At 37.6% G+C, this 27,649-nt stretch overlaps 1 protein-coding gene across 4 annotated transcripts; it reads right to left on the bottom strand.

Moving 5' to 3' along the window:
- Positions 1–377: 377 nt before the first annotated feature.
- Positions 378–27,379, bottom strand: LOC148871527 (guanosine-3',5'-bis (diphosphate) 3'-pyrophosphohydrolase, putative (DUF2215)). 4 transcript variants are annotated; one of them, XM_088970733.1, is made up of 13 exons: positions 27,148–27,283; positions 26,857–26,951; positions 26,556–26,640; positions 24,003–24,225; positions 20,952–21,109; positions 20,696–20,841; positions 20,048–20,110; positions 19,821–19,913; positions 13,870–14,031; positions 3,971–4,068; positions 2,079–2,263; positions 1,256–1,556; positions 378–722 (listed from the first exon to the last, which is right to left on the bottom strand). In XM_088970733.1, exons 2-13 carry the CDS (start codon positions 26,857–26,859, stop codon positions 719–721), a joined length of 1,521 nt encoding a protein of 506 aa, XP_088826859.1. In that variant the 5' UTR covers positions 26,860–26,951; positions 27,148–27,283; the 3' UTR covers positions 378–718. The 4 variants fall into 4 exon arrangements, with proteins under 4 accessions (XP_088826859.1, XP_088826860.1, XP_088826861.1 ...); XM_088970734.1 differs by having other exon boundaries at positions 2,079–2,248; XM_088970735.1 differs by lacking the exon at positions 378–722 and having other exon boundaries at positions 907–1,556; positions 2,079–2,248; positions 27,148–27,379.
- Between the last annotated feature and the right edge of the window lie 270 nt (positions 27,380–27,649).

Raw genomic sequence — 27,649 nt, 5'->3', positions numbered from 1 at the left:
CCCCTTGAACCGGTCAGAACCCCGACACACCCTCTGTAAGGGCGTATTGGAGAGCTCCCGAAATAATACGTATCAACCATTACGGGCCGTTACATGTCGATGCTTTAAACCTTGTGAAAAATGTAAAATTGTAGGTTCGTAGAAAAAATAAAAATAAAAGTAGGGGGTTGTTCCACATAATAACTCCTATAGAACTATATAATCTTAAAAGTATTTTGGATCCATTATAATTTCTAAGAAACATATCACATCACATGCAATTTATAAATTTCAATTATTAAAATAAAAAAGCATTCTTCTTAACTCCACCAAATTTTCTATCGTTTTGATGCAAATTATCAAGTGTTTCTGCGAAAAGAAACTCTACCACAAGATATAAAGCGTGGAAGTGAGAAATGTGCTGGAAGAATTAAACCAATTCTGCCAACTCAAATTAATAGTTCTTTTTGATAAAAAAATCTCGATTAATAGTTTGATACAAGTCAGCGTACAGCGCAATACAAATGATAATGACTGCCCCGTGCAATAAATATGCACCAACTCCATTCTATTCATTCCACATGCCACGGATAAACCTGTGTCTATAATTTTACAACATAATTGAATACACGTGCTTTTTATCTATAAAAAAAAAAAAAAAAAAAAAAAAAAATCCATGGATACATCTTCAACTTGCAACTGTTCATATCTTTGCACTAGTTTTAGTCTCTGTGCTTCTTCACCTATCAAAAAAAAAAAAACAAAAAAAAAATCAATGGATACACCTTCAACTTGCAACTGTTCATATGTTTGTATTAGTTTTATAATTTTCTTTTGGCTGCAAGCATTACTGTTATAAATGCTCGTCTGCATGTAACCAAGCTATTTACTTTACTTTTTCTTATTTTTATCACCTATTGGAACCTCTTTAGATCATTTGAAATATCTTCTTTTTTAATAATAACCTTACCAGTTTTCTCACCCATTCAACATTTGCTTTTTTTTCTATACTCAGTCAGACATTTTATGACCTTTATTTCATATTTGCTTCCAAAACAAAACAAAAAAAATTTCAAGGGCTTGTTTAAAAAAAAAACAAGCAAATGCATATTCCACAAAATCGCCACACAAAGCTGGCTGTAAGTAAATGAGTATGTAACCTATTAATTGAAAGGGAAGACACCTAGTCTAAAATTTCAGAACTCTTGTTACAAGTGTTATATACAATCTCTTGTAAAGAAAGGCTCCCACTATGATGAAATTAACAAGTTAGTACCATTTAAAGAGATTGAACCCATTGCCATTCTCTACCATAGTCTCTTCGGAGGAAGCTGATCCACTCTCCATGCTGTCATCTGAACTGTCTTCTGGAAGGAGTTGTACTCGATCAGCATGTTCAATAATCCAATCAGTGAATTCTGGGGAGGATGCCCATTCAGCAATAGCTTGCCTAGTTGATTCCCGTGTAAAATCATCCCACTCTTTCTTTGAGAATCTCTTACGAGTTGGTGTCTTGTGAAAGGTTGAGTAATAATCCTGCTGGTTTGTTCCTCTGGGAGGGGATGAAAAGGCCAAACCTACAATCATAAAGAAACATCCGAAGAGGAACATGAAAATTACAAAAGAATGAATCACCTGTAAAGAGTGCAAGAAATTCGGTTCCGTTGAACATCCCGAATGGAATGCATGCATGATGTGCTTAGGAACCAAACATCTCAAAGACTGCATTTATGGGAGTAAAATTTTTAATGATAGTTCAGAAGAAGTGTTTGCACTAAGATCAACAAAAAGAAGGCCCAGAACAAGCCACCAGAACCTGTCTCCCTTGAATTTTATGCAACAGAGGATGTGTACTGATGCATGTTGAGCAAAGGATGCACACACCAAACAATGCGAGGAACTTAGAAGTTAGAAGTGAATCATCTCCAGTCCATGGTAACATCTAATGCTTCATCATTGTCAATGCGCTTTCTAAATTGTTTTACTTGGAATCATGTTTGATTGATTCATATAGAAACCAATAGGAAATGAAGTACACAGAAATTTTGCTTTAAATGCAAGAAAATAATAATTTAAGAAGGAACAAACCAAATGCGTACCTTTGGTCGGAGAGTTGGACCAAGCAAAAGAACTCCTTGGGGTATTCCACATTGCCCTTCGAGATCCCACCTTAGTGGACCTACTAAGGAATTCGGCACGGTTATGATTTCCATATGCATGTCCATTCCTCCTGGACCACAGGCTTCCATTCCCAAGACTTAGTTTATTCCTGCATGAAAGCATACTATCATAACTCCAAATTGAGGAATAATATTCTGAAATAAGCAACCCAGCAACAAAAAAAGACTAGTAAATGAGAATGTCTCACTGTTACTGGGTCCTTGGACTTTGCTTACCAAGAAAATAAAAGACAAAAAAGGGACCAAAGAGATGTACATGCAGGTGGTCAGCACTAATTGTTCAATAAATTCAGCAACAGAACAATATAATGGATTTTTTGAGTAAAAGGTGACTAAGATTTTATTAATAAAAAGTGGTACATGAGAAAATGTACAACAATGCAAAGCAGAAAAGAGGTTACAAAGGTAGATCACTATCACTAAAAAAACAATCTCTGAGCACCAGATGTAGCTAACCCACATCTTCTACAATGTTCAGCTCCCTGGGAATCCAGTTCAATTTAGCCTGCATTGAGTCCAAGATGTCTCTAGCTTCTGCCAAGAAATGAGCCAAACTCCAAGGCCCACTGTCCTTTTCTTTTAGCCATCTTATCATATTGGCTGAATCACCTTCAATAGCTAGGGAGGAAATTCCTAACATTTTAGCACACCGAAGTCAAATGGGGGCTGCTATTATTTCTGCCTTTGTAGAATTAGCACAACCAGCCAGTCCTCTAAAAGCCCAACATATGTTCCCGTCTCTGTCCTGGATTATACCTCCAACCCCTGCTACACTAGAAGAATCTTGAACACTCCCGTTAAAACTTAATCTCATCATCCTTTCCTCCCTTTTAAAACAAATATGAGGAGCATCTTGCCTTGGGGATGACAGAAAGGATTTCCTTTAAATTTTGCTAGAAAAAATTAAAAAACAAAACATTGTAAAAAGGAATCATGGCCAATTTTCTGGTTCCGAAAGAAGTGGGGATGGTGGGGCTATATCAATGAGAAAAGGAAGTTTAGATACTTGATACAAGGAATGGAAGTTAAGTTGAATTGGGTTAAGAGGGATGCAAACTGTTTGCCCGATACATTGACCAAACAAAGTGTGGGAAGAAGCAATGTTTATTGGGCCATGTTGTAATCTATTTTCTTGAATATATTCAGGGAGTTAAGAAAGTTTATCTCCCCTTTGTATTCTGTATTATCTTTTATTTCATTAATGAATTTATTTTCAGTTATTGATGAAAAAAAGGAATTATGGCCAATTTTGTCAGAAAACCTGGAGACTGGAGTGAGGTGGCATAAAGGTAACCACACAGGCTAGAGGTGTTAGTGCCCCTGTTCAGACCACTACCCATCCAACTTCCCCCCAGCCCTTGCAGTGCCAAATTGCCAATTGCAATTTCAAGATAAAAGGTGCCTGGAAAAAGAGAGCATTGTTTTGCACATGGGAGAGCACTATTGGGTTGAAATCTACATGAAGATAAGATTATATGGGCAATGGGCACAACATACGGAGCTTTTGTGGTTAAAAAACAAAACAAAAAAGTAAAAGAAAAGGTCTAGGTGAATGCCTATTTTCAAATCTACTAGGCAGCCTATTACCTAGAACCAGTTACACCCTAAGTGCTTCAATTAACACTGGCCACCCTTTTCCAACTTATAGAACTTTCTGGATCATTCTAAATTTTTTCCCAAACACAAAATAATCTATTACTGAGGTAGATTAAGGTCAATCTGTAGTTGAGATGTGCACAACTATAGTGAATCAATCTGTAGATTGCCTTCTGTGCATCGCACATGGAAAACACCATGTAAATGGAACTTACCGTAATGATGGTTGCCGCCAGTTAAGAGAACGGATAATGAGGCAGATAACAGAAGCAGAAGCCAACACCATCATTGCTAAAGGAATATCAAGCGTGCTCTGTTTAAGAGTATAAGACCAGAATATAATTAGTATCTTCTCCAAATCAAGGCAAAAGATCCACATGCCTCAGAGGCCAAAATTCACTATCTTCAAACAAAAGGTTTTTAGGATTTAGGTATTCCCACAAATACAAGGACAATTAGATTTATCATAAATAAAAAATATAAAAAATATAAAAAATACTTAAAATATAAGAAGAAACAGCATTGCACTTATTTTCTTGATCAGTCAAATTAATCTGCTCAAGGAAGCATGTCTTTCAGCTCCACAAAGCCTTGTCCCCGCACCCTACGTGGGATCAGTTACAAAAATTGCTGTTTTTCCATTATGTTGCCACAGGGTCACACTAAAGAAGAACAGAATATTTACCATGGGATACATGCATTGCTTGTCAATACCAGTTAATAGATTCATTTCACATGATTGGTTAAAATTCAGGCATTACAGTGATTTAACTACCCTGGTGTTGGACCATAACCCAGCCTGACATTCTAGTCCAAACTCACAAGAACTATGTATTCAATAAACCTTCCAACTTAAAAACAGCATAACTTAGATATCATATATTTATAGGTAATGCATTGCACAGTATAGGAACTTATAATTAAATATGCTATGAATACAACATATCAAGTTATATTACAATACAATCTATACTACCTTAAAAAGCATGAATAGCCTCAATAATATTTCTGGAATTTTTTTAGGACAAAATTCACCCTTCCATATTTAAATTTATTGATAAAAAATGAGGGGAAAAGGGTAATCAATTATTAATATTAAATGAGTTGAAAAGAGACAATTATAAGATATTCAATGCATTCAATTTCTTCTCATTAAATCCAACACTTAGGGTATTAATTTGCATTCACCTTCATTGAATCATATATTTAAGGCATTTTTATTTCTTCTCATCATTAAATTCTATTAATTAAATCCATACATAAAAAATTAATAAATCCAATAACATAAAAAGATACTTTTAAAATCTACCGAAAAAAAAAGTGTTTTCATCTAGGCAGGGGTAGGAAATTAAACCATTTCGGGTCAAATGGGCCAATCCATGTTGTCACATATAAATAATAAAATTCAAAAATAGATAAAATGAAAAATATAGAAATTAAAAAAATGAAATCATTTTTAACATCATATATTTGGCATATTAAACAATAATAAGTATGATAAATAAGAAATGATTTTATTAATGATGAAAATGGAATGTAAAATTTAAAACCAAATAGAAATAAAATTATTTTCCTATTCTCTCTGATTAAATCTCATATTAAGGTATATTCTCTTATTAAATCCAAAAAATTAATATTATGAAAATAAATATTTTGAAAAATAATTTGAAAACAAAACAATTTTCTTCCCTCCCAATGGTGGTTAAGCAATTCAACCATTATGGTTCAAATGGGTTAATAAATAATGTCATAATTAAATAATAAAAATTTAAAATATATAATACAAGAAATAAAAAGAATTGGATATATCTAATATTGAATATTCTTTATACCAAACAAAAGTGTGTATGAAATGTAAGAAGTAATTTTATTAAGGATGAAAATGGAATGCCAAAGCTAAAATCAACCTATAAATGAAATGTTGTCATAGTCAAAGAATAAAATTTTTAAAAATAGAAAATATAAATAATAACAAAAATAAAAATAGAAAAAAAATTGGGGCACATATCTAATGTTATATATTCATAAAAATAAATACTGGGTCTTATACATTCATTATCAATCATGGAAATGTAATATAAAATTTAGTGTCAACCTAGAAATCAAATTACTTTCCATTTTGGGTTGTGGGTTAGTGGTTTGGGTCAAATGCATTAACTGATGATATGATAGTTAAATAATTAATCTTTAAATAATAAAAAAGTAATCAAAAGAATATATAAAAAATTATATATTAACTGTGTCAAACAAAAAATAAGTATGATAAGTAAAAACTATTTATATGATATAGAAGATATATAATTTAAAAAAAAATCCAAAAATAAAGCTATTTTCTTATCTAGATGGTGGATCAATGATCCAACTTTTTTTTATCAATAACACCATCTTCATTAAATTAAAAGAAGAGAAGGAATAAGGATACAAAGGGGGAGATAAAATAACTTAGCACCCCAAAAACAAAAAACAAAGAGAATGCAAAGAAAATTATTAAAAGCTAGCACAAAAAACAAACTCCCTGTTTACTCCTTGCTTGGCCAACCCATCCGCAAATGAGTTGGCACTCCTCTTCACCCAGTTGTACTGAATCTCAATGTCCCTACCCAGCAATAAGAATTGTTTTTTTTCATTGTTAAAGTTCCACAAACCACTGTCCTCTGTCTTCGACCAACTGACCACCAACTTCGAATCACCTTCCAGAAACAAACGGTTGATATTTAATTCCTTTGCTCTTCGAATTCCTTCAAGCGCTGCAAGGATCTCAGCCCTAAGAGAGTCACCTTCTCCAATAGGGCCAGAGAATAAAGCAGTAACAATCTCTTCCTCATTCCTGAAGACGACTCCAATCCCAGAGGGCCCTGGATTCATTACACTGTTGCCATCAAAATTCAGCTTTATAAAGCCAGAGGGGGGAGGGGACCAAAACAGACAAAGAATCATCTTGTATCTAGCAATGGAAGCAATCTCTTTCCAGTTTCTTAGCAAGTCATCCACAGGAAAATCTGAAAACAACTCCAAAGATTTTAGCCAGTGGACAGCTCTTAAAAGGATTCGATCTAACAATTCTTCCAAAGTTCTTTCCTTGTCAGAAAAAATGTGAGTTTCTTTCTTCCCACAAAGACCAACATACCGCTGCCCAAATACACCTCCACATAGTCTTCCCTCACTTCTTAGGCCAACTGAAAAAAGGAGAAAACAAACCTTGGACGGTCTTTGGAGGATACCAAGAACACCCAAAATGGGAGAAAACCCACTCCCAAACAGTTGTAGCTGCCTTACAAGAGACCATGAGGTGGTAGCCAGATTCCCCATCAACTTTACAAAGAGCACGTCTATTAGGAAGTAGACAATAGTTGGGTCCCTTTCTCTGAAGTAAGTCTTAAGTGTTGATTCTTTCCAGGAAAATTTTCCAACAAAAAAAAAACAAACCCGAGGAGGAATAGGCCTGCTCCAAATTTCCTTAACTGGAAAGGACAACCCCAAGGGGATAGGAGGCTGAGTTAAGGTTTCAAAGAATGAAGCACAAGAAAAGGTACCAGAGCTAGAAAGGGTCCAAAATTTGGTGTCTTCCTTAGCATGGTTTAGGAAAACACCCTCAAGGGAGGCTAGCAGAGCTACCATGCTATCCAAGTATGTATCCCTAATTGCCCTACGCAGGCCAAGGTTCCATCCAAAGCCAAAAGTGGAGGCTGAAGGGACCAAGAAAGAAGATATGGGTTCATTTTTCAAATCTGATAGAGCATACAAGGAAGGAAACTGGTCTTTCAGAGGAGAATCCCCGACCCAAAGTTGTTCCTAGAATTTTATTCGGTTACCAGAGTTTAGACCATACCTGATCTAATGGGAGAAAACTGGAAGTAGATTGTGAATGGATTTCCAAGGAGAAGCTGTTGAAGCCCTTGCCAAGATTCCAGGATCCCAACCATTGTCTTCAAGCCCGTGAATGCTAGCCACAATCTTAGTCCACAATTTATCCCTTTCCAATGAAAACCTCCACAACCACTTCCCCAGTAGACCTATATTCCTTTTCTTGAAATTACCAATCCCAAGACCTCCTAGTTTTTTACACCTAGTGACCACCTCCCAACTCACCCTATGATCTTTCTTCTCCTCTCCAGGCTCCTAGAGAAAGTTCCTTGTTAATTTTTTCAAAAGATTTGAAACCTTTCAGAGGATCTTAAACACTGACAGATAGTAAACAAGTAGGTTAGCTAGGGTAGACCTAATGAGAGAGACTCTCCCACCCAAAGAAAGAAAATTTCTCTTCTAGGCCGCTAGCCTCTTCTCAAACCTCTCCACTACCGGAGCCCAAAAGCTTACTCTCTTATGATTATCTCCTAAAGGGAGGCCCAAATATGTCAGGGGCCAATCCATAATTGCACAACCTAGCTCACCTGCAAATTCCCTTAGGTCCCTTTCGTTCACATTCACTCCCGTCACACAACTCTGCTTAAAGAGTTGTATTGTCAACTTTAGATTCCGGACTCAATTAAAGTTCCCTCCTTCACAAAAAAGGATAGTATCATCTGCAAACTGTAGAAGTGTTAAGGGAACCTCCTCCCTTCCTACTCTCCACCCTCTTATCAAATTCCTCGAGTCTGCTCTATTGATCAATCTCTCAAACACATCAACAATCAGGGTGAAAAGAAAAGGGGAAAGAGGATCTCCTTGTCTTAGACCTCTCAACGAAGGAAAGAAGTCAACCACAGTCCCGTTCACCAAGATAGAATAATGGCAAGTCCTAACACAGCCCTAAATCCACTTACACCACCTGTCTCCAAAACCAAAACTCCTCAACACCTCCATCAAGAATTTCCAATCAACCAAGTCATAAGCCTTCTCCAAATCCAATTTGCAAACCACTCCCTTTTTCTTTGACTTCCTAAGGCTCTCATTTGCAATGAGAATCTGATCGGTGATCTGTCTTCCCTCCACAAAAGCACCTTGGTTGGGTACAATAATAGAGGGGAGCACCTTCTTTATCCTAAGAGACAGCACCTTTGCAATGATTTTGTACAAGCTAGTCACCAGACTAATAGGTCTAAAATCCTTTGGTTGAGAAGCATCTTTCTTCTTTGGGACTAAGGCAATGAAAGTTGAGTTCAAGCCCGGGTTTATTACACCCTTCCTGTGTAACTCCTCAAAAACCGATCTAAGATCATTCTCCAAAATATCCCAACAATCCTGGTAAAAAGCCATTGTGAACCCATCTGGACTCGGAGCTTTTGTCATATCCATAGAGAATATTGCCTCCTTTACCTCCTCCATAACAAGCTTTTTTTCTAACCACTCTCTCTTCTCTGCACTTAGAGTCGGCCTATCTAAACCCTCCAACCACACTCTCCCATTCATAGGCCTTCTAAAAATAGATTTGAAATGGTTTACTAGAGCCTCCGCAATTTCTGTCGGGTGGGACAACACTGCTCCATCAACTTCCAAATTAGAGATGAAATTCTTCTTTCTCCTCCCATTTGCCACTGAATGGAAAAACCTTGTGTTTCTGTCTCCCTCCTTTAGCCACTTACACCTAGATTTTTGCCTCCAACTGACTTCCTACTTAACCAAGATGTCCTCCATCTGCCTCCTCAAAACCTATCTCAACTTCCTTTCTTCCTCTCCAAAGGAGCCTCTCTCTTCCTTCAAATCCAAATCCTCGATTTGCTCCACCATAACTTGTTTTCTCTCTTCTAATCTTCCAAACTCCAGCCTATTCCACTCATTTAATTGTGATTTTAAGTATTGGAGTTTCTTGTGGAATCTCATTCCCTCCCAATCAACTACCGGATTAGCTTGCTCCCACCACTCTCTGATCTTCTCCATGAAACCCAGATGAGTCAACAACATGTTTTCAAACTTGAAAGGGGTAGGCCCAACTCCTCTTATTTCCTCCTTGACCAACACTATAGGCCAGTGGTCTGAAGTAAGTCTAGGGAGAGCCCTAGAAGTAATATTGCCCCAATGTTCCTCCCAATCTATTGAGAACAGAAATCTGTCCAACTTAGAGCAAATTGGCCTTGATTGAAGGTTGGACCAAGTGAAGTTATTATTTAGGAAAGGAAGTTCTTTGAGTTCAAAAGAGTCCACAAATTGGTTGAACTTCCTCATACTTGTAGTCATTGTCTGTCTAGGGTTGTTGGTTTCCTCCTTAAATCTTAAAATCCCCTCCCACACACCCAAGTCCATTCCAGACGCCTCTAATGTCACTCAATTTTTCCCATAATTTCTCCCTCTGCCTATAGTCATTGGGGTCATACAGATTTATTAGTACCCATTCATATCCATCGTCCACCTGTCTAAACTTTAGGGAGACAAAATGATCTCCAATTAGCTCCTCCACACCTATGAGTATCTCTTCTTTCCACAGGGTCACAATCCCTCCTGAGGTACCCCACGAGGGAGAAGCCACCCACTTTATACCCCTAGAACTCCACACACTCCTTGCCCATCTGCAATCAAAATCCATTCTTTCGGACTCCTGAATCATTACCATATCTAGATTAAACTTCTTAATTGCCTCTTTAATTGTTGTTCTCTTCCTAATGCTGCCCAACCCCCTCACATTCCAACTTAGGATTCTCATTGAAAACTCTTAGCCTTAACCATAACTCCTCCAAGATCTATTTAGACCCTTTTCTTCTAACCCCTTTCACTTCAAACTTCTTGTCCCCCTCAATATCTTTTTTTAACCTCTCCACTTCACTCAGCTTTCTAATCTTCATCTTGTTGTCCTCTTTTTCTTGCATGTAGGCTTTTAGATCATTTGGGTTCTTCAGCTTGCACCCCAACTTTTTCACAAACTCTACAACTGACTCTTCCCCACTAGTTTCCTCTTTTTCTAAAGATGCACTCTCCTCACTCCCAAGAAACTTCTTGTTCCTTCTCACATTACCTCCAACTACAACCCTTTCTGTCCCCTCCAGGCTCCCTCTCTGCAATTCCTTCATTTCCACTTCACCCAAAAGGCTCTCTAAGATTTCCCATATTATTGTCTCTCTACAAGTTTCCTCACCCACTTCCCCCCTTGTAGACGCACTATGGCTTTCAGACCAAGGGCTTCAGACTTTTGGTTGGGAAGAGAATCTGGAACAAGAGACACAGAGCACTCATCAGTAGCTAAAACTGTATCAACAGAGTTGAAAGATTTACCTGAGGCAGAGAAGTGAGGAGAGAGCATAGGCAAAGGAGTGGTAGTCACTTTCTTTTTTGAGAAATTGGAGCACTCTGTCTCCCCGAGTTGGGGAAAGAAAATCCATGTCGCTGTATCAACACAATGACCCCTTGTTGTACCCAAGTATGTACCTCTCTGAGGTGCCCTTGTTTAGCTCTGAGTAGACCCGAGCTACCTCCTTTTCGGCCTCTTGTAAAGCACTAGAAGCAAGGGGGGCTCAACCAGATTTGGGTTAAGATCATTCACCCGCTCCTCCCCCTCCTCCTTTCCCTCCCCCACCAAATCCCCTATGAACAAACAATCCAGGCTAAAAGGATCCTTGTTCTGATTTTTAGATAGAGCTTCATCTGTTGCACTGCCTAAATTCTCACAGGCTTCCGATCTTTCATCATAGTCAGAATCTAAGCCACAACTTATCCAACCTTGGTCAGCCTCGTCCTTCTCTTCTGTTCTACCTCTCAAATAGTGCGGGTTCGGGTGATCAGGAACGTTGTGCTTTTGCGCGTCACAGGCTGTCCGTCGGACCCAGCATAGAGGACGACGTCCTTCTACCTTGCTCGCCATCTTAGCCCCTCCACAGTCGAGAGGGCGAGACCTAGACAATGATAGATGAATGTTGCCATCTATCATCGCCCCAAGCCTGCCCCGCCCCACGTGATGAAGTCGTCACGTGGGCTTTTAAAACCATGTGAAGGCTCACCATCTTAGCCCCTCCACAGTCGAGAGGGCGAGACCTAGACGATGATAGATAAATGTTGCCATCTATCATCGCCCCAAGCCTGCCCTGCCCCACGTGATGACTTAAGTCGTCACGTGGGCTTTTAAAACCATGTGAAGGCTCACCCACTGACCTGTCCAGCCCAACCTTCCTTAAAGCCGGTTCAAACAAAGACTATGAGCACAAACGAATCTTTCCCATTTTAGCAACGTCAGCATAGGACGGGCCACCCTCTTTAAATAACCCCTCTTCAAAAAAAATTGAATTAGAAGCCTTAATAGGGAAGCTTCGAGAGTTGGGGCACCCCTGCGACTGTTCCCCTCCCTCTGTTGTTTTCCGACATGCACCAGGCTTTCCCGCCAACTCCTGAAGGCCACGTGTACACCAACCTACAAACTCACCAGTTCCTTCAACCTCTATTCGTCTTCCCCTGAGCAAAGGCTTCATCTTCTGAAGCTAACCAGACCTTGTACCAAGCACCTTCTGAGAGAACTTCGAAGGCCCGCGGCAAGTTCTCCGGCTTGATCCCAGCAACCTTAAGTTCCACATCCCTCAAGTTTCTTAAGTTAACCTCCAACAGAACTCCACCCAACGCTCTAACAATTTTCCTCAGTATTTGATCATTCCAAAGGTTGAAAGGAAGACCGAGAAGTTTAATCAAGAAGTTGTCGGCTCTAGATTCAACTTCGTTGCAAACTGGAGCCCAATTCTGGACCTGAATCAAACTTCCCTCTACAAGGAATGTACTAAAAATCAGTTTCTTATCTCCAGTATCTAATAAAGCTTTCTTTTCAGCAAAAGGCAGCAATAGTACATCTTCATCTAATCCCAACCTCTCTGCAACTACTTCTAAAACCTTCGTCCAATCTTCCATCACCTTGTCTGCCACTAGGACCACCCTCTTCTCCCAGCTCCCTCTCCCTTCTTCCAAAGCTACTTGTCGGAGGACAGTCGAGCTGGACACCAAAACTTCAGGGTAATGCTTAAAGTAAGGCACCTGATTACACAGGACATAATGATTACAATCCCTCAAGCCAAGGGCTTCTTCCACTCTCCCTTCGACCTCCAAGAGAAAAGCCTAAAGATTAAAAGCAAAGGAAGCCCACCCTCTCTGCTTCTGGCCTTCCGGAATACACAACACTTGCCTTTTGTTATTACCAGAGAGTTCGGTAACCATTATGAACCATCCGTTTCCATTCCTCTTTAGCACAGATTCGAACCTCTTACTCTCACAGGTCAACGAGTTTCTCCAACCTTCTTCCTGTAAGGAATTAACAGTTCCATCTACAAAACCTTTCAACCACACACAGACCTCCTCTGGTAGGAGAATCGTCGCCCTGCTCCCTTCTCTAATTTTCAAGTGAGCCTTCCCCTTTGTCCTTCCCTGCTCGAACAGGAAAGATTTGGCTTCAATGATCAACTCCAGTCTCCATTTCCCCGCTAGCCAGTACTTCCCCTCCTCTCCCATATTCTTAGTTAGCATCAATGATCCAACTTTTCAAAGAAACTCATTATGTCACAATTGAATAATAAATATTTAAAAAAGATACAACACAAACAATGAAAACATACAAAATTCTGTCGCATTTGGGAACATTTATAATGTTATATATTCATCATAATAAATAAAAATATTTGTTAAAATAAATTTTATTTTTATTTATGGAAAATGGAATAAAAATAAATAATAATAATGATAGTAATAATAATTGTTATTGTAATTTAAAATGTCCACATGCAATGCACATGCACATTTACTACAAGCATTTAAGTTTATTTTTAATCATATTCTTACTTTTGTTAGTTTTCATTTTTATCTTAATTATGATATATCTAAAATTTAAGTAATTAATATGAAAAAAATTTCTGAAGTGCAATGCATGTGCTTAATTACTAGTAAATACGACTATATAAATAGGCCAAGCCTAGTTGGGCCAAGGTTATCCAAGTTCAGCCCAAACACAACTTCAAGGGTACATTTTAGCCCAAGGTAAGCCCTAGTTTCTGATGGGCTGGCCCTTAAGCCAGTTCAATCCATTACCCTTGGAAATATTAATAAATTAAAATACTTTACCATACATAAATATCTCATTATCCAAGCATTTAACAATTAAACATAGTGATAAAAGTCTGACTTTTACGCTTTCAATATCAATAATAATTTTAAACAAGCATGAACTTGGAAGGGTTTTCTTTCTTTGTTCAGTAAGAAGATGTAAAGATAAGTCTACCTGAAATATTAAGGTCATTGCCATGATGCGCATTGCCCACTTCACAAATTGAGCTATAGCTGCATCCACACCTCCATCTTCTGAAATAACAAATTTTCGCACAATCCAGTAACCTAGTCCTGCTCCCGCAAGGATAATTCCTACCAACGCAAATACATAAACCTGTCACAAAATCATGTTAAAAAAGATAAAGCAATTAGAATCCCCTTTAATCAGAAAGGAAGAAATATAGGAAAAAAACTTACTGGAACTTACTAAAATATTCAAGCATCAATAATTATCTAGTGTGATGCAGATACAAGAAATGAAGATCCAATGTTTTAAAACATGGAGGTGTGATGAAAGGCATTCCACAACTTGGAGGCATGAGACATATAGTTCAGAATGTAAGAGGCGTAAGATTCCTAAAGAGGACGAAGAAGAAGAGGAGGTGGATCTCATTTTGTTTTTCTTGTTTCACTTTTACGAAAAATGTTTTATATTAAGAAGAATGAAGACCCCTAGCACAAAAAAAGAAAAAAAATCAAATTGGTATGTATCAGAAAGGTGTTGGGGGATCTAGGCCCCCTAGCTAAGGGAATCTGGGGGCAGAACCCTCAGCTGAAACTTTCTTTCCATTCTCTTTTCTTTTCTTCATGAAGCATGCATGAGGTAGCATGCCTCAGAAGCATCAGAGCCTCTGGCATGTGCCTCAGGCCAATTTGGGGGTGCCTCAAGTAGAGGTGCACCTCCAGGAATATGCCTCCCACATTTTAAAACATTGGCTCAACCATTCAGGAATCCATACAACCAGAAAAAGCAGTTGTCCCCTAATGGAGGCCCTAATAGATGATGCATCCAGAATAGACTTGAGAAGATTTAGTTAGAAGAAACTCAATTTCTCCTCCTGATGAGGGTAAATTTGTAATATCTGGATTATATTTTCATCTGGGTTGACTTAACCCTAATGGAAACCCTTGGAACCATTGTCATTTTCTAAGAGGTGTTTTTTTGGAACCAATGTCGTTTTTTAATTCTACCTTAGCCATTGCTGTTGCTGCCACATAGATATGCCAGGTAAGCATACTGTTGTTAGCAACAGCAAAAACAAGAAAACACTAAAAAGGGCGTTTTCTCATACCACACCTTTCCGACTTCAAGGCACGGTCTGAGAAAACATTTTTCAAAAAAAAAAACATTGTGGTGCTGATGTGCCTCCATTTTTCGAAGAAACGATATTGTATGTTAATCCTAGTTAATATGAGTTGGAAGGTGCCAGCCTACCCCATATCCCTAATTGTGCGTACCCGCAAGGTATACTAAAATTTCTCTTTTTCACTGTCTTGATATCTTCTATCAGTGTTGCATGGAATATCCAAATGAATGAAGTGCCCATGTCAGACACACATATGAAGTCTGATGTCTGAAAAGTCAAAGAGCTATTATTCAGGTCTAAAATCTGAAAAGAAGTAGAACGGATTTTCCACTTTATAGAGACTTTGAAAAGATTAGAAAATTTGAGACAGAGCAAGTCTCCACCATTTGAAACTATGAACTTTACTATTTTACCCCTAGAAATGGCAAAAAGGTGGCTCGTAGAATCAGGAATATAATATGTTTTACATCACATTAGCCACTTGAAGTAATGCAATTGAGGGAAAAAAGAGATTGTGGGTTTTACATGATTGAAAATGTTTTATAAGTTTGGTTTTATTTTTAAATTCTCATTTGAATATGCTTTACATGTTATGTTTATGTAGTTTAATTATAGACAATAGATTTTTAAAACATTTATATTAAAATTTAAGTTTATATTTTTATTAATATTATATTTAATTTTTTATCTTTTGAATTTTCTGACACTTTTATTTTTTTAGCATTTTTTGTATTTTTGCGCCTTGCTTCAAAAAGGCGCACGCCTTGGGCGCAAATTGGCCCCTGCACCTTTTTTGCGCCTTGCGCTTTTAAAACATTGGTAGCAAGGTCATAACTTTTGCTCTCAGAGAGTCTCCCACACCAATGGAGCCAGAGTATAGTGCTATCAGTCACATCCTCAACATCAGGAGCAATCACAGGTTCAATCGGAGTCTCACTAGATTTACCTGGGCTGCTAAAAACAGGAGGATCAAGAGAAGAATATGGAAGATCCGAGGCTAAAAAAGGCACAAAAAGAGGGAGTAGAAGAATCCTCTTTTATCCCACTAGTCTCCCCTTGAAAAGGATTCCTGGAAGACTAAAAATAGAAATGAGACTCAAAAAACACCACATCCTTGGTGACATATTTTTTCTTGGTAACTGGATCATAACACTTATAACCTTTTTGTGTGGGAGAGTACCCAAGAAAGACCCCTTTAGTAGCCCTAGGATCCAACTTAGTCTTCTTAGGATCCTTAACATGAATGAAACACACATAGCCAAATACCCTAGGAGGAAGAGGAAAATCTAGAAGGTTAGGACAAAGGACAGAGAAAAGAGTTCTCATACCCAACACCCTAGATGGCATCCAATTTATTAGATACAATGTTGTAAGGACTGCTTGAGACCAATAGTGCTTGGGAACCTTGTGTTGAAATAGTAAGGCTCGAGCTGTCTCCAATAAATGTATGTTTTTGCGCTCAACAACCACATTCTGTTGAAGGGTACTAGCACAAGATGACTGATGTAACATGCTTGCATCCTCCATGAACAGATTCAAAGAGTTTTCAAAATATTCAACAGCATTATTTAAACAGAATTGCTTAATTTTCTTGCCAAACCAAGTTTCAATCATTTTACAAAATGCCATGGTTATTCGTGGCACTTCATCACGTCCTTTTAACAAGTAGATCCATGCTCATCGTGAACAATGATCAATAAAACTGATAAAGTAACGAAAGCCATCTATAGAAATAAAAGGTGAAGGGCCCCAAACATCAGAATAAACCAAATCAAAATGAGCTTGAATTTCATTACTAGAAATTGAATAAAGAGTTCTACATTGTTTTGACAACTGACACACTTCACAAACTAAATTTTGACTTGAAACACACTTGAACAACTCAGGAAACAATCCTTGCGTTGACAAAAAAGGTAAATGACCTAGTCTAGCATGCCACAAATGTAAGAGACCTCCAGACTCATGACCACTCCCAATCATTCTCTTCGTCAATCTGTCCTGAAGGACACAATGAGTAAGAAAGAAGGTTATGCTACAGTTTAAATTCTTGGTAAGCTTAGAAATAGATAAGAGGTTGGAAGCAAGACTAGGAACATGTATAACAGATTTAAGAGAGAGATCCTTGCTTAGGTCAACCTACCCTTTCCCAAAGATGGTAGAGAGAGAATCATCAACAACTCTCATCTTATCTTGGCCAAACATCAAGTGATGAGAAGAAAATAAAGAAGACATGTGTGTCATGTGATCAGTAGCACCGGAATAAAAAATCCAAGAATTAGACTCTATAGGACTAGTTACACTGTAAGCAAAAACAATACTTGATCTGGCAAAAGAGGTGAAAGCAAGAGAATTGTTCCTTAGACGAACCATGGCCCGGCTAACGACTTCTACCTCATCAGTTGTGAAATCAAAGGACTCGGATGTGTGGGAATTAGTTGCCTGTCCCATAGGAGGAGGTGCAACTGCAATGTGTTCTTTGGGGTCTCACCACTGTTCCTTATGACAACATTCCCACTTGTTGTTTGACTCCTCTAAGGCTTCTTGTCTTTCCTTAATGCAATTGGTTTCAGATGAGAATAAAAAATCCAATGTCTCTTTCAAATGTTTGTCACCTCCACAATAAGAGCACTTGAGATGCCTCTTGTTTGAATGTTTGCCCCCTTTTGGGGTTGAAGAAATCAAGGTTGAATGCTCAATAGGCTGTGTACTTGGGTGTCAACTTGCATCTATTTCCTTCTAACCTCTTCATTCCTTACAAGATAGCAAACATGATGTAAATCTGGAATTTCATCCCTTCCCAAAATTTGGGATTTTAAGCCCTCATACATCGGATCAAGGCCAGCCAAGAACTTAAAAACTCTACCTTCTTCAACTTGTTTATCATGCCTCTCCTTATCTCTTGTATTTTCCCAATCAAGTACAAGATGATGGTCAAGTTCTTCCCATTGTCCCTCTAGAGTTGCAAAGTAAGTTGCAACAGACATATCTCCTTGTCTCAATGCAACAATATCTTGGGTTAGCCTATAAATTCTTGCATTGTTCTTTCTTTGTCCATAGGTTTTAGACGCCTTCTCCCAAATCTTAGAGGTATTAGGGAAGTGCTGAACAGTCCTAGCCACTCTTGGAATCGTTGAGGCAAGCAGCCAGGACATAACAGTAGCATTATCCTTACGCCAGATTGAGTAATCAGCATTATCCTCTTTTGGTTCCTTCTTCTGTCCATCTAAATAACCCATAAGTTCCCGAGAAATAATGAAAAGCTTGGCTGAAACAGACCATTCTCTGGAGTTGAATTCATCTAACAACACACAAGTGATCTGCAAGCTTTGAAGATTTGGGTTTTCCAGGTTTGAAGACCTCCCACCAATCATATTGTCCTTATAGGATACTTCACTTGATATTGAAGACATACTCCTCTTACAGTAGCCACAACTGAAATCTCAACACAAGGAAATAGATTTCAGACTTACCGGAGCTGTTACAAGGCTGAAAACACCCTTTTTGACTGTATTGAAGCACTTATGGGCTGAAAACAACACCACTTGCGGCTGAGAAAATTCTAGACTGAGAACAAAACCACCTCTGTAATTGTACTGAAGCACTTCAGGGCTGAAAACAACACCACTTACGGCTGAGAGCAGATTCTGGACTGAAAAACAGCACCACTTCTGGAGGTCGAACCTGGACTGTGACCACCTCTACAATTTGTTCAATCTCCCAAACACCAACCAGGACTGTCTACTCAGTCCTTCAACCTAGATATGTTCTACACAGATCTCTCTAGCAGCCGAATGGCTACTAACTGCTGCGGAACCACTAGTAGGGCATAAGCTTCTGAGAAAAACTCCCCTTGGTCCCTACAGCCAAGAGAAACCCTAGATACAGACCTTGCTGTTGTCTACGGCCAGTCCTAGGGTTTCTTCACAGTAGCAGAAATAAGAGAGAAGGAAAAAAAAAAATAAAGAAGAGGAAAAAGAAGAAGGAAGCTAGTTGTAACTAGTCAAGCTGAATGGTGCTCTAATACCATGTTTGCTGGAGAACAGCAGAAGAGGAAGAAGAAGAGAAGAGGTTTGAGAATGGGGCGGCAATAGTGTCTCAGCCGGCCCTAGAGACTACACGAAAGGACTAGAATGCCCCTGATTAGTGATGGGACACCTAGACATAATAAACAAAAATAAATAATGTTTAGGCCCAATAACTAAAGGCTCATAATAGACTAAGGAACTTAAACATAAAAGTTAAACTAAGCCCACCAACACTTAACCACTCAAACCAACAAATACTATACTGTACACCAAGGTCTATACTAATAATGTACATTAAGATATATCTTCACAAGCATAAACACATAAAATATTTAATAAATAGGGATAAGTGGACTGCAATCCACCTCAGAAATCTGAAATTGCAGCCCCCTCCTAGTCTACTAGTAGCCCCCCCTAAACCGTGTCCTGCCCGTGAATTTGGCATCAATCCACAGGCAAGATTCAGTCCACACCTAGAAATCTTAGCTCCACCCTAGGGGTGGACGGAACTATAAAAACCCCTAATAAATAAAATAAGTCCAACCAATTCAACCTTGGTCCAAAAAAGGTTCACCTATATGCCAAAAGAACTGGTCAGGTTAGCCACCTAGTTCTTACAATATTGATTAGAATATTCCTCATTAAGTAGCCAACAAAAATATGGTTTTTAACTAAAACAAATCCAAGCACAGCAAGAGACATTGGAAATAAGGATAAACAATCCAAACCAGCTAAAGGGGCTAATTATGTAAGTAGTTGTATGAAGGGCAGACATGAAGAAAAAGACTTACAGGGTTGTACATCTCTTCACTGAGCCCAAAATTTACAAGAACAGAGTTGACCAGCATTGATAAGTAGTGTACAATATAAGATCCAGCCCCAACCTGAAAATACCAAAGGCATGTAAGGTCTCAAAAAATAAGACATGAGAGAACAGTACTCTAGTTAAACATCTGGCATCATAAATTACCAAAAAAAATATAACAACGTAAAGTCATCAAACAAACAAAAAACTTACCACTGAACCATATAGAGTGAGGTAGAAGAAATTTTTCCTGCCAGTTGGTAATAACTTCATACCCTATGTCAACATGAAAAAGCAGTTAACTGATTAGATGCTGCATCCAGTATCAAATTTGAAATTCGTACCTAGCAGGAAATGTATTACCAAAAACATGACATTGAGATAAACAATAAGATAAAAAGGATGGAGGGAAGAGAGAGAGAGAGAGGATCTAAATGTATTTTTTTATGAGTAATAGTAAAATTTTATTAATTCAAAAACTAATATAGAGTGATGATTTCATACATACAAGTAACCCAACACCTAAATAAGAAACTCAACAAGTATAATGACTAAGAAAACACTCAACAGAGTACTGACTTCAAATTAACCTAACATTTGCAAATGTGGGAGCTCCAACATAGCTCAAAATTACAGGAAAAATATTTGCAGAAATGAAAAACAACATGAAGAATTCCCAAACCAACATTAGACTGATCTCATGATATTAGCCATAAAAAAGGAAAAGAAATATAAGTTTCAGACCCCTTTGAGGGGGAATTATCACTGGAAACATAATACCAACATAATGCATAATAAAAAGACACCAAATAAAGCAAGTACCTTGTTAACATAAACTTAAACCTATCATCACCAAAATACCTGAAATAGAATAATCAAAATGACAAGGAAGATTCCAATAGCCATTGAACTGCTATAATAAAATGGCACCCAATTACTGACAATTGGTGCCAAAAGCAGTAAAATAAATCCAAGAGCAAGGCAAAGGATACGCCATTTCTGAAACTCTGCAGTACAAGTGAGCATTAGAGTCATACCTTAAACCAAACTAACCAATGCAGAAAACATAAAAAAGAATAAATAAAAAGCAAAAAACTTTCAAATAAATGAGCTTAACCTTCCTCAACAGAAACCGTGACAGACCCAGATATTCCATCATTAAATCTCACATCAACATATCTATTCCCATATGGTGACATGACAGTGCTACATGATCCCTTTTGGATAGCTTTCCATTCATCCTTTGTACATTGGCATAACCCAAGTGAAGCATTCCTGCAAACAACACAAGAATGAGACATGAATATCCACCAGAATAATAAATTCAGCCATAAAAAACACCTAGGGGTGGCAACCCACCTACTTTAGTAAAGAGTCATTATGGGTTGAGTGACTCATTTGGATCAAGGAAAAAGGATCAGGGTGGGGTTGGGTTGAGGGTACCCATGAGTCAAAGTTAACACCAGTCATCTACCTAATTAGCTTTTAGGGTTTGATGCAAGCATTAAAAAAAGTTGGAAAAATTTGAGGAACTTTCGATGGCTGCAGCAATCGATACCACCAATCTTGCTGCCGTCGAAATCACTAATCTTGCCATCACCAGTATTCCATCCCGATTTCGCTCTTCTTCCTCTTCTCATCGCCACCGCCGGTATCAGATATCAGTTTCAAATCTATTATTCTACCCTTCCTCCTCCCCTCGTCTTCGATCTAGATTTCAGATCTACTTCCTCCTCTTCCCCTCTTCTTCTTATTATTCTTATCGCCACCACCGGCCAATACAACCAATCTAAATTTCAGATCTACTTCCTCCACCCCTCTTCTTCTTACTCTTTTTATTGCTGCCGCTGGTACCACCCCACCAATTAGGTCTTCTGACTCTTCCTTCTCCCCTATTCTTATTCTGGCATGGGGCCAGATGTAGGATGGCATGGCCACCAGTTACAGGAACCAGAGAAGAGGCGATGTTTTTTTGCAATTTTTACATATTGCATCATTTTTTATATTTTTTGGTATTAGCTGAAGTATATGATCATTTTGATTTTTTATACTTTAAATATTTTTCTGTAATTTATTATTTTTTGTTTAAATATATGAATTTTGAAATTTTTATGATTTTAGGTATTTTACACAATTCTTGTTTTTATTTTTTTTATAATTTTTCAATTGAAATATATATTTATTTTGAATTTTTATCAATTTATGTACTTCATGCATTTTCTACATTTTTGAAATATATATTTCAAAATTTCCTTGTTTTCTGCAATTTTTATTGTTTTTTCTGTGATTTTTTTTGTTTTTTGCAAATTTTTTAATACTTATAGTTTTATTTGGTATAATATTTATATTTTCTTAATATTTGCATTAGGTTAATGGGTCATATGGGTGGCTCAGGGTAGGTCAGGGTCAAGGTGGATTGTGATGGGTGGCAATGGGTCAATGGGTCAATATGGGGAGGTTGGTACTCAACCCACACCCAACCCAACCCAACCCAACCCACCCATTTGGCACCCACAAAAAACACCCAAAATGTCTTAAAAACTTGTGATTTCAGCCAAGAATATTTAATTATCAGAAAAATAAAGTGACGAAAAGTAATGGAAATCAGAAGTAGGAGTAGGAGAAGAAAGAAGAAAGGAGAATTGGGAGAAACTGTCAAATCATTGGAGACTAGGATGACCCCCCAATTCTTTTGTATATGTCAGCCAACTAATGAGAATTACAATTACAAATCTGCCCCTGTTCGAGTGGCAGTAAAAGAAAAAGAAAAAATCATGCCCATAATCCACTAAGTTAACAATATAACTAAATCTCAACAAGAACAACTTAAAATAAGAAAAGAATGATCTAATAAGAGGCCGGCCAATCTGTCAACAAACTCAACACTCCCCCTCAAACTAAGCATAGATTAAGGGTTGCTTGAGTTCAATGCACTACTCAATATTGATAAATGGTGTGGCTACAGATTTCTTTCAAGAGACCTGAGACAAGGAGACCCCTTATCTCCCTTCCTTTTCACCTTAATTGCAGAGGTGATGAGTTGAATGATTATTAAGGCCGATCAGATGAATTTGTCTGTAGGGTGGAGGATAGGAAGGCTTGAGGTGGTAGTCACAGGCTACAATTTGCAGGTGATATCATTTTTTTCTGTGAGGAGTTGGGAAGAGGCATGGATGATGATGATAGAAGACTAGGGCAACCGGCAACCCCCTACTTCCTTTGTATAAATCGCCAACTAATGAGAAATACAATTACAAATCTGCCCCTATTCAAGTGGCAATAAAATAAAAAGAAAAAATAAGGCCCATAATACACTAAGTTAATAATTTAATTAAAACCCAACAAGAACAACTTAAAATAAGAAAATACAAGAAGTTTCCCTCAATGCTTGTATGGCCTAAGAAAAGGTGAAAAGTAATGTGGAGATGTGGACTGCTTGGAAAGAAGTGCAAGAATTTATAGGATAAAGAGAGAAGCATGGAGGCAATTAAAGGAAGCATAACCATAAAGATGGCACAATGATCAAATCATTGGAGACTTTTCAAAAAAGAAATGATCAAATCATTGAAGGGTTTTTCCTCCTTTACATTTGATGACATCACAAGAAAGTGGAGGGAAACAGCAAGGACTTCTTCAAAGAAGGATCTGCCTAGTTCAGTGTGACTGTGGATACCACCTGCAATAGGCTTTATAAAGCTCAATGGAGATTCCCTAAGGGCTGAGATAATGGCAATACTAGAATGTGTGCAAAGGGCAAGGAGTCCGAACATCAATAGGTTGATTAATAAAGCGGATTCCAAATTGGCAATAGGTTGGCTGCAAAAACAAGAAAAAAAAAAAAGAGTTTCAACGGGAACAAAGGGAAACAAGCAGTTTTGCAGATAACCTAGCAAAGCAAGGGGTGAGAAGGGATCAAATGTTTTGGGCAAATTTGTAAGAATATAATTGAGGAGATAGAAGTTTTATCTCCACTTAAATGATTGTATATTTGACACCTTAGTGTTTCTTTATTAATAAAATTTGGCAATCATTGATCAAAAAGAAAAGGGCCCAATAAAAGTGTTGGCCAATCTGTCAGCACAAAATACTCATAAAGGAGGAACATCAAACCCCAAAATAAGATAAAAGATAATTTCACTTACTACCCATCAAAAAAGATGTCACTTACTGGTGGAAACAAACCCCAATTTTGCCATGGAACTTGTCAGGGATTACAACTGATGGTGTCAAAGTAACGCGAAATGCATTAGCATAACTTTTGATTTTCAACCTTGAAAGCCCAGTAACATGAACACGCCCACATGATACCATGTCTTTAGAACCACGACTAGATGAATACCCAGGAAGGAGCAATGGTGTCAATTGCAAAGTGGGATTCCCCAAGTGAATATCTGTGACATAGAAATGTTAACATTATCAGAGTTTCCAAAAACAGCAAGGCCGTAGGAACATGAATGTAAATGACCAAAAAAATTCCTTATTTACTTTCTATGTTTTAATAAACATGCTTTTCAAAGAAAGAACCAAAAAAAGAATTGTAGACTGTAAATGTTGCACCATTGCTAACAAACAATGATGTTACAGCATAGTACACCTAATACCTTTTTATTTTTACTTTTGCCATTTTTTGCACAATGTGACCACTCTTAAATTTGAACCTGAACCCTCACAATTGCCGATCCCAGCCTGCATTTTTTTTTGTGCTAGGAATATAGTTTTTCTTTAATTTTCTATAATAGAACTTTATCTGATGCAATTGAATTCTCAAAACGAGCATTCCCCCCCGGCGGACAAGCCTGAACAAGGCCATAGGTATTAGGTCCCATATAATTCTCAAAATGTGTTTCTGTACCCTGGAAAATGCATTAGTAAAAGAAGATTCTGACATAGAGCATCTAATATCAATATTTTTTGACGGATAATATCTAGGCCTTGTTAGAGTTGTACACAGGTCAGTTTGGTTCGGTTCAGTTCAGTTGCACAGAATTTTGTCAACCGAACCAAATATCTCGGTTTGACTATTATGCCAATTGAAACCAACCGAAAAGCAGCAAAAACTGGCCTTTGATAGTAGCTATTGGATGCTCAGTTTGGTCAGTTTAAACTGAACTGAGATCTCTTCGTTTTTGTTTTGATTGATTCCTTGATTCATTCTTTATTTTTTCAGTCTTCTTGGGGCTCCATATGAAAATGACCAATGACAGATTGCCATTTTCTGATCATACAATTAAAATCTGTAGGAGAATCACTTTTATAAGTAATAAAAAACCTTTATTTGATTGTCTGAATACTTTATTCAAAAATCAAAACATAAAGCAATAAAAAATAGAATAATGGATATTAGAGTATAGATACTACTTCACATTTGTACTGTGCCTTGGAGTAAGGGATATGCATAGGGGTAGGTGCCAGGAGTATAGATAGACTTGCAGTGTTGCACGGTTCACTTTCTTGTGTTAGGTTAAAAGGATTTTTGTATTTTTGAATTTTGATTGGGCATTGGGAAGTGGAACATGACTAGATGAGAAAGAGAGATCACTTTCCATATAACAGGCTAGGCTGCATAATGTTTTCCACTGATATATCCTCAGTTCAGGTCAGTTTTACTCAGTTTACAAGTTCATGAACTGAAACCCGAACCTATCAATCGGATATATATATATATATATAATAAACTGAAACCAACCACCATTCGATCGAGTCGGGCCAATTTGGCTGGTTTGGTCGATTTTTACCATCTTGTGAACAGCCCAAGGCCTCATTCAGTTGCAGGTAAGTTACTTACCCGGGGAAGTGTATCCACCCATGTAAATGCAATTACCCATGTTCTTTTGTCATGAAATTACACAGGTAAGATTTTCCTCTGTTACCATTTTTACCTTGCCTCAACCACTTATCCATATTCTTTTCACAGGAGCATTTTAATCCAATTAATTTTGGCCACTTTCCCTTCCCTGTGGAAGAGTAATGTACCCACTTGGGAGAAGGGTAAGTCTTCCCGGGTAAGTGACCAAAAAGCTTACCCAAGGTAAAGCTTACTTATTGTGGGTCCCACATGATTTTCCAAACAATGAGGAAAGTCGGTCAACTTTCCCACCGACCAACTCACCCCACAAACTTACCAGCAAACAAGCAAGAGCCAAATATCAATTTTATGAACCAAACTTTACAAAGTGTTAAACCTTCCAAGTAAAGAAAGACAAGTGCAGCAGCACATTTGTTAATATAGGATGCAAAAACAACCATAGATTGACTAGCTAACTCAGCCCTTCAATTGATGACTCAGCTAACTGATTCATCATAATCATAACAAGAAATGCCTCTAGATGCCAACTTTGCCTACCAGAAATGAAAGAGAACAAAAACACCTTTCTACAAACACTAAATTTATTAGGACATGGGTTACATGCAAATCAATGTGGTTAAACCATATTATTTATGATCTTATTATCATAGCACTGGATGCTAATAATAAGAAAAGAATACCCATACCCAATAGAGAAGGAACTCTAAGGAACAATCCTCTCATATTTTATACAGCATAATAGGATACAAAGCACCAATTAACTCAGAAGAAATCTTTTCTTTTCCTTTTTATGCCCGAATTAGATTTGACAAAATAAATCCAATGCAATGCAATTCAATATCAGATTCTTTCATTAATTTGAGATTCGGAAAAAAAAAAAAAACTCTTTCAAAATATATTCGATGGAGGCCAAACCTGATACTGAAATGGTTACAAGTATCTGACCAAAGAAAATGGCCATCGACAGCAACAAGTTCAACATCGTCCCTTTGAACATTGGCTGTTACAAACAAGAAATCAATCCTTCAAAACCCTAATAATAATTTTCCTTATTCAAATGAAAGAATGAACAAATAAGCCACTCCCAAAAGGAAAAAGTAGAAAGCAAATAAATAAGATTTGAGTAAAAAAAGAAAAACTAATGTCCAGGGGGCTAGATAGAGAAGAAAAGCAAGAGCACTAGAATGCCAAAACTAGAGAGGAGAGAGAGTTTTACCATTTTCTGCGAAAGCAGAAGCGACAAAAGATGGAAGAGTAAGCACCCCAATCATGAACTGAAATATTGCCCCTCTCCTCGACTGTTCTTCGACGCTGAAATTGTACCAAGTAAGGATTCAAAAAGAAGAAATAAATAATAAGCGTCTGAAGTCTGAACTGAAGGCATACACAAATCCGTATTCGAGAACGGGAGAGGGTAGATTCTGGTTTTGACTTTGTATGCGCAGGTCTTTCTTCGTCACGAAGTTAAAAATGGAAACAAATAGGAGAGAGAGAGAGAGCAGGATACCTTGGTGGAGAAACACACCACCGGCGACCGATGAACTCGCTGTTGGTGGCGAACAAAAGACCATGCCTCGAAGATTTGAAAAAGAGTAGTTTTAGGTTTGACGAAACAATTGTTTAAACGGACTGAGATTATATATATCGAGATATATTTACTATTTTGGGTTCTACAAACACACTTCAATCAAAACTTGTAATTAAATAAAGTAGGGGTAAATTTGTAAATGAATTGCCATATATTAAAGCGAATGGAATCGGGTATTTAGGGATCGATCTGCCTCAACCAAAAAACAAAGTAGGGATTGAGTGTGACAGGTGTCAATCCGGTGATGAATGAGATTACTTAACGAATACGAATTTGTAATTCATGAGTCATGACTCAACGCGTTGATAACCCGATCTTCGAATTCGGCCAAGATGGATAGAATTCGGATTCAAATAGGCAAGTGCATATAAGATTCATAATTATTATTTGTCCTAATTAAAATGCTTAATTAAAGTTATTT

The sequence above is a fragment of the Nelumbo lutea genome, chromosome 2, assembly GCF_056320005.1.
Source record: "Nelumbo lutea isolate HS-2025 chromosome 2, American lotus-T2T, whole genome shotgun sequence".
NCBI classification, from domain to species: Eukaryota; Viridiplantae; Streptophyta; class Magnoliopsida; order Proteales; family Nelumbonaceae; genus Nelumbo; species Nelumbo lutea.
This window is presented reverse-complemented; position numbering and strand designations above follow the sequence as displayed.